The following is a 16,082-nucleotide window of genomic DNA, read 5'->3' as shown; positions in this document are numbered from 1 at the left end:
ATGCCCTGAGTGTTGTGTTTCCCGGCCTAGTCCCACTGCAGCAAAGCCACCCTCCAGGGACACCATTAACCCAGCTGAAGTTTGTTGTGTCTTTGCAGCTGCCAGTATCCAAACAGGAGCTGTTCTCCCATTTCTGCACAGCACAGCCAAGCTCACCGGTGTCCTCCTGCCAGCAGGTTTAAAGGGATCAGTCTCCATCTAACTCAAGGCATTTATGGAATAGCAGACCATGCTGTGAAACAGTCAAGTGCTGATTTTATTCCCAATGAGAGCAATATGCTCAAATGCATCTCTCCAAAACTGAAGAACAAATACCTTGTTGGTATCCATGAAAATTACAAACAATAACATGTAACAGAGAATACAAGAGAAAATGTACATTCAAAAGAGAACTGCTGACTTGAACCCAACATGAGACTCGAGGGCAGCACAACCTAAGAAACCAGACCTGAGGAAGTCCCTTGGCCCAAGGCGACAACTCAAGTCTGCACGTATTTATCCAGTGCTCTGCACTAGACAGTAAGCACTCTGTAGCCTGAGATGTTAGAACAGCCTTAAATGAGAAAAAAAGCAGAACGATTTTGTGCCTCTCTTTCAATAATACTGATGGCAGGCCTGAAGCAGCACCAGGGAAGCCACCGATGATTCTTCACAAGGGGAAGAAAATGTCAGGATTTATCCAACCTGCAACTGCACATTGACTTTGGGTGCTGCAACCTGGCATTTTTAAACACACTTTTGTTTCTTCAGACTGAGAACAGTCCTTTAAGTAATGCTTAGAGACTTACGCTGAGTTCAAACCTGTCTTGAAAGAGTTGAATTTACTGCGGTGACAGTAGTCTTTCAAAAAGCTTGCATGTAATTTTCCACTGTCATTAGTGGGTCATTAACTGAGGGCCATTATGAGATGGGGAACAGGAAGAGAAGGGCACCTCAGTAACAATGATTAAGCAGCAAAAAAGCAGTAAATGCTTTCAGCCTTATACAAGATATTCAGGCTGAAAAACTGGGAAGTTAGCTCAGCACGGTTCATGCCAAACCCACAACAGTGCCTTATTTCACAGCTGGTCAGACCAGATTTTAAAATGCAAATTTAAGTCATGCTTTTCACCAAACTTCAGGAGGGGTCACACCTTCACTACCACACAGTCTGATTTCACTGGGAGGATGTGAGGACTACCCCTTGGAAACTGCAAGGGAAATTTTAATTTCACTTACATCAGTCTCTCCCAGAACAGGTCATGGATTTTTACTTTTTCTTATAAACTAAAACTGGAACTTTGACAAAGATCAGCAGTATGTAGGTCTCATCTAAAAAGGTGCTTGCAGGTGCAGCAGCCTATTTGTTTTGTGACAGCTTTTGGAGCAAAACATAAAAAAAGAGCAATTTTCTAGAAATCGGTTTCTTCTTTCTTCCCCAGAAATACTTAGGTTTTGTTTGGACTAAAGGGAACTGGAAGAGATTTGGAAAAAAATAGAAAACATTTTCATGGGGAATACAGTTCACATTTTCATGTGAGCAGAACCCATCATTAACAGAAATGGCTGAGCAGTCCCCACCACATCACAGGCCTTCATAACATGACTACACCTCCACTCTCCCATCAAGCACTGTAGCACAAATGGACCCACAAATGCTCACACCAAGTGTTTCCAGCAGAATACAGTTTCAGGAATAAGTTATAAATAAATACATGTAACATGAGTACTAATTCATCAAACACTACTTAAGCCACTACTCAGCTGACAGACGGACACTTCAGTCTCTAAATTTCTCCATGTTTCTGAAAGCTAAAGCTCAAGGTCGTGAAGTGGAAGTAGAAAAAAGGTTCACAAGTGCACCCTAAACTTCCTGGGACCGGCAGAAGTGGCATGTGAGTACAGACCAGAGAGAATCAATGCCCAGCTCCTCAGGAAGACACTGGCCTTTGAGCAGGGAGCAGCCCCCAGGCACCGTGACTCTGGGTACAAGGAGGGGTCCCATACAAACCCCACTTGTCTCTGCTAGGTGCTACATCATAGCTATTGCAGAGTCCTCAGTGCTGCTCTCCTGCTCCAGGCCCACCCGGCGGATGGACTCGCTGTATTTCTGCCGCCCCAGCTCAATGATGGCTTCAACCTCATCAGCGATGTCCTGCCGGCCACTCTCTTTCATGGCTGTAATCAGCTTGCTCACACAGTCAGGATCCTCTGAGTTTTGCTGAGCCCATGAGAAAAGCATGTCCAGGATCTGCTTATTGAGGTCCTCTCTGAAGAAAAGAGGAAGGACAGAAGTAACCAACACACTCTGCTGAGTAGCAAACCAAAGAGGCCTTACCTAAGTCCCAACCCATGACTAGAGCCTTAAAGAAGCCATCCAGACACACAAAGCTCTCAGTGGGCCTGCCTCTTCCCCACCCAGCATACTGGAGTTGCAGTTCCTGCATGAACGTTTCTCTATAAAATATTTTCCTAATGGAAATATCAAATTAAGGCATTCTGCTTTTGAATATAATTTCCTCACAGGAACAGTAGCTTGATCGTAACAAGTCTAATTCTCTCCTACTGCTTTGGCTTTTTGGCCAGGCTGCATGTGTCCCATGATGTACAACAAGCTCTTTTTGAATAACAATGATATTCACAATTAAAGCCATAGATCATTTCTCATTGTACGAGATGGAGTCTGGCCAGGAATCTGATCACAGAACAAAACAGGAATGCAACTCAGCTGAAATACAAAGCTCATCAGGTTTGTTATTTCCCAATTTTGTTTTTCAAACAAAAAAGCTTTGTTTTATAATGGCAAGAGAAAATAACCAGTTTCCCATTATAAAAGGTATTATTTTCAGAAGAACCATTAGTCAACCCCTCTTTTATCCAGTGAAACAATTACAGTGGAAGAACTTTCAACCAGCCAAGCACTGATTTATACTATTACACTGCAGATAGATGGACAGACAGATATAATGCATCACTGTTGATTACTGTGTCCTATCTCACCTGTTATTGTATCCTATGCGCTCAATCTGCTGGTAGGTCAGGCCCAGGTTGAGGCCGATGCTCTGCCAGTCAGCTCCCACGCGCCTGGCAATGCTCAGCAGGTTTGCCTGTGTCAGGTACCCGGTCTCAGCATTGCCCAGGTTCAAGGGAGGGAAGGAGAAGCTGTACAGGGGACTGGGGTTCTCATCCCAGCGGGGTTTCAGTTGCTGCGTCACAAAGAACAGAGAGAATGAACATTCTTTCCTCTACCATCGGTTTTCATAAAAGACAGTGTGTGGCCACTCAGTCTCCACAGTGAAATTTCCTTCCTTCTACTGGGGAGAAAGGAAGTTCTTGGGCTGAAGGTACAGGCTGTAAGAAGCAAGGAGGACTCACACTGGCAGTGACCAGCACTGCTCACTGCCTCAGGAAAATATCAAACCATAGTGCTCATAGTTATAGCTCACACCGGAAATTTCCTTTCCTGCATTTACAGAGCAGTTTAAAATAAGCCACGTCCCTGAAGTATATTTGCCTCAGCAGTAAGAGGACACTTAGTCTAGGTTTGTAGCTGAGACTGCGTGTGTCAGAACGGGATGTGAGATCACAGCACGTGATTGGAAGGGAAGCATTCAGCCTACCAAGGTATTTATTGTTTTAGGCTGCTCAAATGTCACTTAAATTCCATAAGTAAAAGTTGCATTTCTCACTGTAACATCCAGCCTAGCCTTTAAAGCTCACACCAGAATACCTACACTCAATGTCTATGCTCAAATCCAGCATAACTACCTCATCCCATTCCTTTCTTTTTTTTCCTGCTGCATGAGCTGTGTGACTAAGAAATTTATAAGCAAAACAGACACTTCCCTTAATTACAGCAAGCTTCTTTGTGTACTACAGCCTCATTCATTCTAAGGATCCACCCTCTCTGAACACCCATCCAACAAGCCTGTGCTCGACAGGAAAGATGAGCAGGAGAGATGGAGACCACTCCCAGCTCTTCATGTTCTCATTTCAGAAGAGCTCACTCACAGGGAGTGAAAAATCTCTACCATGACATGGCTGGGCAGCTATTTCTTGTGATCATTCATTACATGCCTTCTCATGCAGGAAAACAAAAATTAGCTGAGCAGGAAGGCCATGCTCTTACCCCATCTAGATTAATTTTTCTGTAGGAGACAACTCACAGGCAGTTTGATGGGCAGAGTAGCGAGCCAGAGGGAGTCTGGACCTTTCCTCCTCCTGCTGGCATCTTCAGGGATGCTGTCTGGAACTGCCCCTCGGTAGAAAGAGACCTTTGCAAAGAGAAAGCATGCAGTGAGACTCTGATTCAAGCACAGTGGCCCAGCCTATTGGGACCATGTCTTTTCCATCTGGGAAAGAATTAATTCAGCATTCTCATCTATCCTTAGCCCACAAATATGGCCTCAATTAAGTGTAACTGGGAGGAGCACTGAGATTCTGCTATAAAGGCTGGACTTTCTCCCAACACCCCAAAAATTAATGGCAGGAATGTAAGTCAGACAGTTAAGTGATGAGTGATCTTATGAGATTACACTTCTCGATTATTCAGATTTTAGTCAGTGAAATACAATGCCAGAGAAAGAGGGTAGGAAAAGAGTCATACCCAGCACTCAGAGATTATTATGAGGAGTACTGGAAAAGCAATGATGAAGGAGGAAACAAGAAGTCAGTGTAACTGGTTGTTCACCTGGCCTTTTACAGCTTGGCCTTTTCTGTCCACAGGGGAGGTCACATAGATTTCCTTCATGTTCTTCAAGTGAGAGTAAAAAATAAACGAGAGACGTCCATCCACACAATCGGGGCGATCTGTGCAGAGAAGCAGGAAGCATTCAACTTGTGGAGAAAAGTGTGCAGCTTTTGGAGCCTGTCCAACAGCCTATCATCCACTAGCAGCCTCCATGCTCGGGGCTGAAAGAATTGCAACCCTCCCTTCCCCAGTGAGGAAAGCAGAAAACACTGACTGTGGAGAAAGCAGATCCCATAGGTGAAAAAAGAGAATGACCACAAGGTAGAGATCATGTTCAAGAATGGAAGGCAAGGCAGGATGACACATGGAGTCAAGTCCCTCCTTGGCACCTCCTTTCCATCTCAGTTCTATCCCTTGGAGGGCAGAATCAACTGCAATAGTACCCTGTAAAGCACAAAAACAGGTCACCTATCTCTTCACCATTTCTGCAGGGGTGCAGAATAGAGCTAAAGAGAAAAAATATAATCAGGTACAACATTCATGTATGTATGTCTCTGGAAATTAGCTTAGAGTCCAGCCTAAATCAGGACAGAGAGACTGACTCTGGCCTCACGAACTCCACTGAAAGACCAGTGCACTTTAAATTTCATTTAATTTACACCAATGAAACTGAGCTGTGTGTTCAGGTTTTGCAGAAAATGGCTCATTTGACAGCTGTCCAGACATATTGGGACATAAAACATAATCTTGAGTTTTCGTCCTGTTCCCTCTTTCCTTCTCTTCTAATAGGAGGAATTCTTTGCTCTGAATTATTTCAGAAATACTTTCTCAAAAAATAAAAAGCTTTATATGTGTTCTCTCAGAAATGGGCAACACTAACTAGATCATCACTGGAATTTCAGTGTGGTATCTAAGATGCCAGGAAAAGAGCATAGCTGGCTACAGAAGCAGATCAGTCATAAAATAAACCCTGGCTATTGCCCTCTGCAGGTTTACAAGAGCATGAGAAGAAATCAAAGTCTGCAAACAGCACTTTCATAAGGAAAAGTCAACAGAAAACTTGTGTGACCAGAGAATGTGGCAAGTTCAATGCCCAGGGGCTGGCTGCTGTGAGTAGTGGGTGAGCTGGAGATGGAGAGGAACGCCATGGAGAAGTACAACCCACAGCAGAAACACGTCTAGGGCCAGAGGAGGACAAGAGGTAGGTAGGAGCAGAACGAGCCCAATACTGCCATACCCATATCAATGCTGATGCCTCGCTCAAAAGCTGCAAAAAACTGCTCTCCCTCAAACATCTCCACCATGTCGGATGGCTCAGGTCCTCGATAGCGGTCCTGCAGCTTCTTCAGCACTGGGTCAACCTGGCAAGGATGACAGCACAGCACCCTGTGTTTGGTCTGAAGTGCATCAGTCCCCCGACCCATGTTTCTACATCCATGATGTTCCTCTCACCTTCAACAGGGTTTACATCCTTTTACATGAAAAGGATGTAAACAAATGAACAAACACCCATTAAAAAAGCATTTTCAGTAATGCCTCTATCTTTTTAACAGGTCTTTTTAACATCAAAGACAAGGAGGGATTTACTTGCTACCATAACCCACTCACTATTCAAATACATTTTCTCTGCAAAAGGACACAAGAAGGAGCAACCAGAGCAGAGGATTACGCAGAGCTGGATATGCAGCCCAGTAGTGGCAGTCTGATAAAATAACCCTCACCTCACCAAGCTGCACTGCCTGCCAAGGGACACATTCTCCACACTAATCTGAAGCGGGACTGCTGAGGGCTGATACCCCTAGGAAGAGGCAGCAGAAAAGAATGTGTGAGCACTTCCCATCTCCTTCTTGACAAAGTCAGCCAGATTAGCTCACACTCATAGCGTAAACTAACCTGATGTTGCACTGAAGTAGATTAAGGAGTGCTCATATGTTCTGTTCCAGTGCTTGAACTGTGAACAGAACATCAGGAAAAGTACCATTTCTAACCACTCAAGCTGAAAACAAAGCAGTGCTGCTGCCCACACTGCTAGCCCATGTCAGACACATGACGTGCAAACTTTGACTTAAATTCAAGCCAACACGTTTTGCCTCATGTTTGCTGGATGATAACAGCACATACATGGCCAGTAACTGCGGCTCAGCTGATCTTAGCAGCCCAGTCCTTAGGGTTTGCAGGGGAGGAAATCAATGCATTTACCACTGCATGGAATGAGGTTTTTTCTCCCCCCAGTGCCCTGTGAGTCAGAATCACACCACCAAGAGTGAGGTGACAGCATACCCCAGCCATGACTCTGGGGCAGTGAACAGGACCATTCAGTGCACTGCTGCCTTTACATCCTACAAAGAGAAGCTCGGGACGCTCAGGAGCAAGGCAGTGCAGACCAGACCAGACCTTGTGCTTGGGGACACACTGTAGCAGGACTTGCTCGGGATCCTTCTTCCGCTGCAGCGCAATGAAGTTCACCTGGTACAGACGCAGCCGCTCATAGACCTTCCTGGCAATGCCTCCAATGTAGGTCTTGGTGGTGTACCATAGCCAGTACCTGGAAACAAGGAATTAAAATAAAAGGAGGGACCCTGCCCAGAGAAAGATGCCAGTGTCACACCCACACAGCTGTAAGGAATGATGGGTAGAGACAAAGTGCTAAGCTGGGCCTGACTTGCAAAGGGAAAAGGGAACAGACAGAGTTAATGTCAGGGCCTCTGGTCAGAGTGTGGCAAAAGCAAGACAGAGGAACATCCCATATTTTCCTCAGGACTAATCCTGCACTTACCAGGAGAAGTGAGTGACTTCAAACACTGCATAAAGATGGGTGAATTCCAGCACCACCTCACTGGTAATGTCGTTCCAGGTTTGGCCCTCCAGGTCACCATGGAGAATATGCAGCCTTGACGGATCCAAATTTAGCCCTAAAGACACCAATGATCAAGAGATGCTATATGCAGCAGAAGGCTTTATTCATGGCTTTACAAACCCAGCCACAGGTTCGCGTGATTTACTTTTTAAAGCCACCAATAAGGGTTCATGGCTTTCTCTTCAGCATCCAGGACTGAACTTTGGTCAAGGAAGAGCAGCAATAAAAGGACCAGGCTATCCCATTGCTTTTGGGATATTCTAGCAAAATATGCAGACTTAAAATCATAGTGTCCTGATTCCCACCAACAGATTCATTAGACAATTCTCATCACTAAAATCTAGGGTTAATTAATTAAGTTCTATCTCTTTCTAATGTACATCTCACAGACTTTTCAATTCTGATGTACTCCAGACATACAAATACCAGGTAGTGTTATAATGAAGGCCATGTATTTCTTCACAAGAAAGCCAGGAGAGGTCAGAGAAAATAGGAGTTAGGAGACTCAGGGTACTTCCAAACAGGAATCCCTGGCATGACTGAGGCTGTTTTTAGCAGTTTCCAGAGCAAGATATGGCTTAGCATACGATCATACATTTTTAACTGCAGTGGCTCAGCACCGGACTCGTGAGCAAAGAAAAGAGAAGGCAGGGCCCTAGAGGCAGCATGTTTATTTCCTGCTTCAAGCTATTCCCAATCTTGAATCAAAACCCCTTTACAAAGCATGTCCTCAGTGGGCAGGAGTGCCTCTCCCATATGCCACACTAAAACCAGCAGTTTAAATACACATTTGGCTTGTGTATCTCCCAGCTTGTCTGGTCTGTGAACCCCAGCACTGATCTGATGGACCTGAACTACCTTCAGCTCCCACCGCTCTGCACCACCACACACTCAGCAGACACACCTTGCTGTTCCTGCAGGAAAAGCAGCAAGCTTTAGTAACAAGAGGAGAGGCAAACAAAATTCTCTCTTGCCATTTGTGGTTTTCCAAATATGGCATTTCTCTTCGTCAATTTTGGGAATAAGCTGACCTGTGACCCCGGGTGGAAGGGGCAGCTGAATTCTCACTGGCTTGAGAAAATCCACTGTGGAGTCCTGGGAGAGGTAGAGCAGGGGACTGGCTCTGCACCCTGCATTGGCTGTGATTTCCTGTATCTCTTCTGCAGAGACTGGCAGCACCTGGAGCTGGCAGACAGCACAGTGAGCAGTAGAGAAGTCAGGCACCAAATTCCCACACTGCCACTCAGTTCCTCAAGCACCCAGCAGGCAAATGCTGCTCTTGCTGCAGGGCCCGTTGAGAAATAAAGCACAGTGAACTTTGGCTGAAGTCTGGCAACCTGTCAAGCTGAGATGGACTAAGGTATTACAAGAGCATTTAGAGTTATCTAGCAACTCTACAGAACAATTAATTTCAGTGGGATGATTTTAGAATTGGATCTACATTAGATTCCCCCACCACCCCCAGTTCTCACTGAGCTGGTTTGCTAGGGTCAGTTTTGCAAGGGAAGAAGAGGCAAAATCTTCTTGTGTTCCCTTCCTAGCAGCTACCTGCTGATCTGCTGGAGGTCCCTTTCCCACACAGGGCAGCATGGAGCCTGGCCCATGTTGCAGGCAGGGAAGGTAAGAGAGAAGGTGATCTGAGATGGGTCAGCCCATGAAGCAACTGCGTCTAGACATGAATTATCCTAGGGCAGACATCTCTGTTCAGTTCTGTACTGGGCATGAGACAGCACCTGAGCTCACCAAAGCTTGTTTTTTAAAGCTTGCATACCTGCAGCTTGACACTACGAGGCTCTTTGGTGACTCCAGGAGGAAAGATCACTTTGATGTTTGGATCCACACTGGAGAAGAGCAATGTCCCCTCTGCTGGCACTCTGCATTCATTTTGCACAAGTCGAGACACAACAAGGAACCAAGAGAAGTGAAGGACACAACAGTGGGCCACCCACTTCTGTAACAGAAGACAGGGAAGGAAATATATAGGCATATAACTTAATACAATAAAGACAGGAAAATGACTACCAGCCAAGCAGAAGAAAGTACTAGATCAGGGATGAAGCATGGCAGGCTGCAACTCATCAGCTTCAAGAGACACACCTCCATGTGAGAGAGGAAACCTGGAGCTCAAATCCACTACTTTTTATAGCACCTGGTCAAAACACAGCTCATGAGACGTTTCAAATGGGTTCACTCTTGGCTGAGCAAAACCAAAGAGGGGAAAAGGAATTGTGTCACTGGCAATTTCAATCTGCTCACCTTTGACTTTCTCTTCTGCTTCACTCTCGTTCTCAGATCACTCCAGCTCTGCCTGCTGAAGGTTCGAACTACCACCTCATGCTGGTGAGGGGTTTGAGGGGAGATATATGGCATCCAGATCTGCACCTCCTGGCAAAAAAGCATTCCTGTGAGATACCCAATGGAAAGGATAAAACCAAGCCCAGCTCTGCTCCGTGACTTCCTATGCAGACAAGAAGAGGGAGGGCAGAGCATGGCCTGTATGCAGGGAATCAAAGAACCTGCTCTCCACTGCAGCCTCCAGGGAGGTGACAGGAAATGTCAGGTCTGCTATGGACTGTGATGGCAGGAAAAGTTCAGCAGCTTCTGAGCAGAAAGGGCAAAGCAACTTTTGCAGTGAGCTGCTGTCAGCTGTGATGGGGCTGGTGGTGTAACCACTCCCCAGCGAATGCAAAGCACACAATCAGACTTTAGAGAAGGATGCAAACCATTCTCATTGATAAGGCCAGGTGCTGGACTTATCCTCTGGTATAGTAGGGGGGGTGTGAGTGATAAAGGTTACAGCTCAGCTCAATTAGAAGCAGTGGGGAAGGCAAAGGTGCCAGGCTAGCACAGCACCAGAGAAGCTGGCTGTGTCCTTTCTGATTCTCTGCAGCAGGGCTTCTTTGAGAGGTGGTCCTGCAGCTACTTAAAGGCAGCAGGGATGGGGGCAACTGTCTCACAGGTCCCAAAAGGCACTCTCAGAAGACTGTACTGAGCTACTGCAAGGGCAGATTCATCAGGAGGTGACCAGGGTGTATCCTCACCTGCTGGAATTGGACCCCATGAGGCTGCAGCTCCAGGACTCTACTCAGCAGGACATCATGGTGTCTCAGCTTTACCCACTGAGGATCTGGCGTGAGGGATCGGAAGTAGATCCACAGAGGATCAGAGGCAGCCCCCGGAGGAAAGTAGAAATGGATGCCACAGGCCAGGACCACTTTGCAGCCTTCAGAGGTGACAGTAAAGCTTCCAGAAGAAATGCATGAATGTATGACACTGCAATAACTTCAGCCCTCCAAAAATCAACAGAAGAATCTCATACTTGTGTTTGACCGGCCTACTGAGACTATAGGCTCTTATACATTCCTGCAGTACCCACCACACACCAATCTTGTCTGGGACCTTGTTACACCACAGTTACACAAATTCGTAGTAACAGAGGCTTACCTGCCCTCTCCTGATGCAAGGAAGAGTCTTTGTAGCCTTCTGGTACTGGACTTTTCTGTGGCAATAAGAAGATTTGGGTAGGAGGAGGAGATAGCAGTTACTTAAACCAAGGTAGACAAGAAAGGCTGAACAGTTTTGGCTTAATCCTAATCTGACAGAAGTCACTAATGGAATCCTGGTGACACCACAGTGGGCTCCAGAACACATTGCAGCATGAGGATAGTGAGAGGCCTCGAGGACCCAAGACGTACTGAAAATGCTGGCTCTTCCCCAGGGAAACTCAGAAGCAAAAGGAATTAGAAAATATTTTGGTCTACCACCCCTGCAGCTCTCAGGGGCATGTTTGATTGCCTGGGGCCACCCCTGGGAATCAGTGCTTGCTCTTGTGAACATGAGCATCACTGGGAAACCCTGCTCAGATTCCTGTTCATTCAGCACCTTCCTCTTGGACAAAGAGCTGCTCCTCAGCAGCCTGTGAACCTCAGGACAGCAGGAGGTAACTGCACAGCAGAATTACCCATTGCTGCTCTTTGAGGTTCCAGCATGAGCCACCACAGCCTTCGGGCCATGCAACAAGTCCAGGAACTGGTGCTCACCTCTGCTAAAAAGGCTGGACCCCTTCAGAGACCTCTCCTGATCTATTTCCTGCGAATCCCATTTTCACTTCCACTGTAAAACCCTACCAAGAAAGCCCAATTCCAAGGACCACTGAGCCCTTCAGACTGGGATAGGCCTCATAAACACATAACTAGTACTGTCTGTATCCTTACAACTTAATAATTATTCCAGACAAATAAATGCTGATCTGATTCCCCCCTGCTTGTCTTCTCTAATCCAAACCCATCTACACCATGCTGGGCTGAGTGAGGGAACAGCTGGGCAGAACACACAGCAACAGAAGCCTTGCAATTACCAGCCTGAGGGGATGGTTCAGCTTCTCCCAAGGGATTGCCTCGGACGTGCACGAATGGCAAGGCCTGGATCTCAGCAGGGATGGCACGGAGGCAGTTGTTCTGCAGATCAAGTCTGGACAAGTTGGGCAGGCTGGCAAGCGAGGCAGGGACTGTCACCAGGAGATTGCTGTGGAGATGCAGCCGACGCAGAGACTTCAAATTGGCTGCAGGTTAGAACAAGAAGTGACCCCCCCCATCCATGCTGTTAATTGCATTGCACGTCAGCTCTAACTCCCCTCTCTCCTCAGCCCATGTAAACACACACATAATGAGGGAAAAGCACAAAAGCCTAACATCTCTTTAGTTCATTAAATAAAGGAGTGCAAGGAATTAGCTGAGAGGCAGCACAGCCTCCTCTGTCCTCTGCTTTTCAGCACCCCGCTACAAGTAGGACACTTCTGTAAACAGCATCAAAAACAACCTCGGTCACAAAGCAATACAGGACCCAGGAAGCTGGGCAACAGAAGTCAGAGCCTGGTTCTGTGGACTAGTCCACACTGGACAGTGTGATTTCAAGCCGAGATTTGCATCCCATCAAACCTCAGCTCTTCTGTTACCAATCCCAGGTGCTACCCAAAACCAGCCAGGCCAGATCCTCAGTCATTGTAAATTGTATTGAGATCTCAGCAGTGTCGTTGGTCCACAGAAACAGAAACTGTGGTCCAGAGAGATGTTAATGCTCAAAGGCACTGACTGAACCTAACATGATCCTTCTGGCTACCCCTTCCATTTGGTTCCAATGTAACATGGATTATGCTAACAACTCTGGGGACAGAGACCAAGGGTCTCACAGGTCCGAGGCTGTACCAAAAGCTTGGCAAGCCCATGTCCTTCTCTTCCCAAATAAAATACATACCTAGGGAGTCTGGGATGCTTGATAAGCGATTCCCAGAGAGATCCAGCTCTGTGCAGTTGTGCAGATTCCCAACTTCTTCGGGCAGCAATTCCAAAGCATTTTCTGAGAGATCCAGATCCTGCAGCATTGACAGCTCCCCAATGCTCCGAGGTAAGTCTTTCAGCTGGTTTTTCATTGCAGAGAAGAAAGTCAGTTTGCTCAGACAGCCAAAATCCTCAGGAAGTGTCACCAGGCTGTTGTGGCTCACCAGGAGCACACGGAGGCTGGGGAGGTGGAGAATGCAGCTCGGCAAGGTGGAGAATCTATTGAAGCTGAGATCCAGGTGGGTGAGACACCTCAGGTTCCCAAAGTCTGGTGGCAAGCTTGTCAGGGAGCCTTGCTGATAGGAACCAAACTCATCTCTAGCATGGCCACCTGGATGCAGGGAAGTGGAGGAGGAGGTCAGTGTGCTACCAGGAGAGCTCACCAGCCTCTTGTGAGACTCCTTAGCACAGAGGTCCACAAGATGGAGAGTTACTGATCACAATGAGCAGTACTAATCACAAAGTACTCCGAGAAGTGAGTTTTCTCCTCTGTGCCTCAGTTTCCTGATCAGTGAAAGGGGTGTAATGGTGAAGACCTGTTATGAAATCAGGAGATGCCACAGCGAACCAGTACAGCTCTGCTAAACACACATGGAGTCAAAGCTCAGAATGAGCCAGGCCACCCCACACGTTTACCACCCTTCAGCAGGGTGGCCCATATACCTCCAAGCCTCCCACTCTCCTTCCCCACTACCAGTGGCCAACACACAACACTTTATGGATCAAGGAAACAGTCCTTGCCCTCAAGGCTTTGTCCATGCTGTTGAGAAGCAAACAGCCCTGAGGACTGTGATCTGCCCTTGCAAGACTGGAGGGCAGACATGAGGAAAGCAATGAAAAAGTGGGGTAAAAGTAGGTAATTCAGTATTTTGTAGACCAGATAGCACAGAGAGGGAAGAATGCAAGTTCCCTACCCCAGCTTGTGACACTCAAATAGGAGAAGGGCTGCACCCATGGAAAATAATTTGAGCAAACAAAAGGACACTTCCAAACTTTTCCACTTGTTCATTGTTTCATAGACTCTCTCCACTGTTTTCTATTTATATCCATATACAGCAGAGGGCACCAAACATTTTTTTATGCTCCATAATAGTACAAAATGAGAACAACCAAACTAACAGGCACATTGCACTTTGTACATAAGACCTTAGTGAACTACTTTATTGCACTTCAGGATGCTCAGGGTGTGTGTACATCTCACAAAACAAGACTGATAAAAGGTACTGCTGTTATTGCCATCTTACTAATGGGGGAAAGGACAAATCAAGTTACTCACATGAGAAATTGGTGACAGATATAGAAACAAACCTCAGACTTTTCAGTTTTCAGCTAGAACCCTGAATTCTGCCCCCAGACTCCCCCTTTTTTTCTCATTTATTTTTAAAATTCTACCTCCCAAAGAGCAAATGATTCAGTCTGATATAGAAATTATACAAACTGTATTGAGATCCTCCCACAATAAATAGATGAGACAGTCAAAGAATGATCTAATATTTATAATGCTAACAGTTGTTATACTTTGAATTACATGCACACCCTGTGTCCTACTTTAGATGAAATGTTGATCAGCCTCTTCTGGTCTGTCTTGAACTCTGCTAAACCTACAATCACTAAGCAACGATTAAGCAAGGATTCAGATGGAAACACAGCAAAGACAGCTTATTACACTCCCAAAAATGAAAGAGGGGCTGAACATTTACCAAAAGATTCAACACCTTTCAATCCCCCTCTTCTTGCATAACTGCAAAAAAATGCTCTTCTTCTAGAGAACGGCTATAGAAAATTCTGCAACATCAATCCAACCAGAGTCCAAAAAAACCCGGTCCCCAGGCAGCTGTAGAAACAAAGGGAGGAAGTAAGAGTCTAGAAGCTGTATCTTGTTGCAATCTGCATTCAGCTCTGAGCAAGGCTGAGCCAAAGCTGAGGTAAGGGGCACTGGAACAAAACACTTCCAAGGGCAGTTTGTCCTGCAGATGTGGAGAGAAGGATTAACAAAAAATCTGAGCCTAGAAAAGTTGGATGGTGATGGGCCCCAGAATTTACCTTTAAGCACCAGGGATTTCAGGTGCTTCAGATGAGGAAGGCTGCCCAGTGTGGTGTCAAGGAGGCAATCGTTGCTGCTGAGCCGGAGGAACTCGACCTGGACCACTTCTCTCTGTTGCTCCTTGAACAGCTGGAGGAAACGGCAACAGCCATCAGGATAAACATCCAGGTTCAGTCTGTTGTCCGCAAGGCAGGAGCCAGCAAGGGCAGGAGCCCCCGAAGTCCCCTCCCCACACTCATCCCTGAGCCCCAGCAGCTCTGCCATCTTCTGCATCTCATCCACAGGGTCCAGACATGCTCTGACTTGCCAGGCAGGCAGGCACTGGCGGCACCACAAGGCAGCTGGGACAAGGAGAGGAGGAAAGATGGTTCTGAAAGAGAACACAAGTGCACTATGAAGGCCTCCTGCCCCAGTCCAGAGTGGCTGGAAAGTTTATAATCACAGCAAGATGGTAGGAAAGATTACACGCATGTTACTGAAAGCTTTGGAGGCAGAGAGCACAGAAATGCAGTGTGACAGATGTCACAGAGGCTTCCCCTACTAAAGAAAACCTCTGAATTTTTCCAGCCAACATCTCAGCAGGGAATGGAGCAATTATGCACCACCAGAATAAAGACCAATATTAACTTTAAAAGATGTAAATGTAAATGCCTATGCCTAATGCAGATTTCAAGATGCCTTAGTGGGAAGCTTTACAAGTTGAGAAGAAAACTGGGGCAGGGAGAGCTGAGCCAGAAGCAGAGCCCAGAGGTGGCTCACAGACTGTGACAGGTCCTCATCGAGCCCGTTTGTGAAACCAAGTGTCAATGGGATAAAAGCAAGTGGACAAAGGGCAGCAGAGAAAACGTGTCAGGGCCAGGGACGGGGTTAGAAAAGGCACGTCTGTGGTGCAGGAGCAACACCTCCTGAGCTTGGCAATTAAACTACCTCATGGTGTGAATATCAGGAGCTCTTTGTAAACTCTGCCATGGACTGAATTAGCGAACAGAAGTTTCTTTTGAGTGATGCAGAATTAGAACAAAGCCGGCTCTAACATCCAAGGCCAGCAGACACAAGCAAATGCCCCAGCAACACCCTGAGGAGCAGTGCTTTTAGTGTTAGCCTGTGGGACATGGCAGCACTGATGTTTCCAAGGCACTGTCTGGGGGAGGCATCACCCCCGGAAAGAGCAGGAAT

General features: G+C 46.5%; 1 protein-coding gene across 1 annotated transcript; it reads right to left on the bottom strand.

Annotated features, from left to right (window-relative positions):
• Positions 1-230: 230 nt before the first annotated feature.
• Positions 231-16,071, bottom strand: PIDD1 (p53-induced death domain protein 1). Its single transcript, XM_008639359.2, has 15 exons — positions 14,906-16,071; positions 12,780-13,193; positions 11,884-12,087; positions 10,971-11,025; positions 10,568-10,769; positions 9,783-9,911; positions 9,298-9,477; positions 8,558-8,705; positions 7,446-7,581; positions 7,064-7,214; positions 5,907-6,030; positions 4,670-4,788; positions 4,146-4,253; positions 2,980-3,185; positions 231-2,249 (listed from the first exon to the last, which is right to left on the bottom strand). Exons 1-15 carry the CDS (start codon positions 15,177-15,179, stop codon positions 2,012-2,014), a joined length of 2,688 nt encoding a protein of 895 aa, XP_008637581.1. The 5' UTR covers positions 15,180-16,071; the 3' UTR covers positions 231-2,011.
• Between the last annotated feature and the right edge of the window lie 11 nt (positions 16,072-16,082).

Source organism: Corvus brachyrhynchos, unplaced genomic scaffold (genome assembly GCF_000691975.1).
Source record: "Corvus brachyrhynchos isolate BGI_N302 unplaced genomic scaffold, ASM69197v1 scaffold115, whole genome shotgun sequence".
Lineage (NCBI taxonomy): Eukaryota > Metazoa > Chordata > Aves > Passeriformes > Corvidae > Corvus > Corvus brachyrhynchos.
Note: the sequence above shows the minus strand (reverse complement) of the source record. Positions and strands in the feature narration are given on the sequence as shown.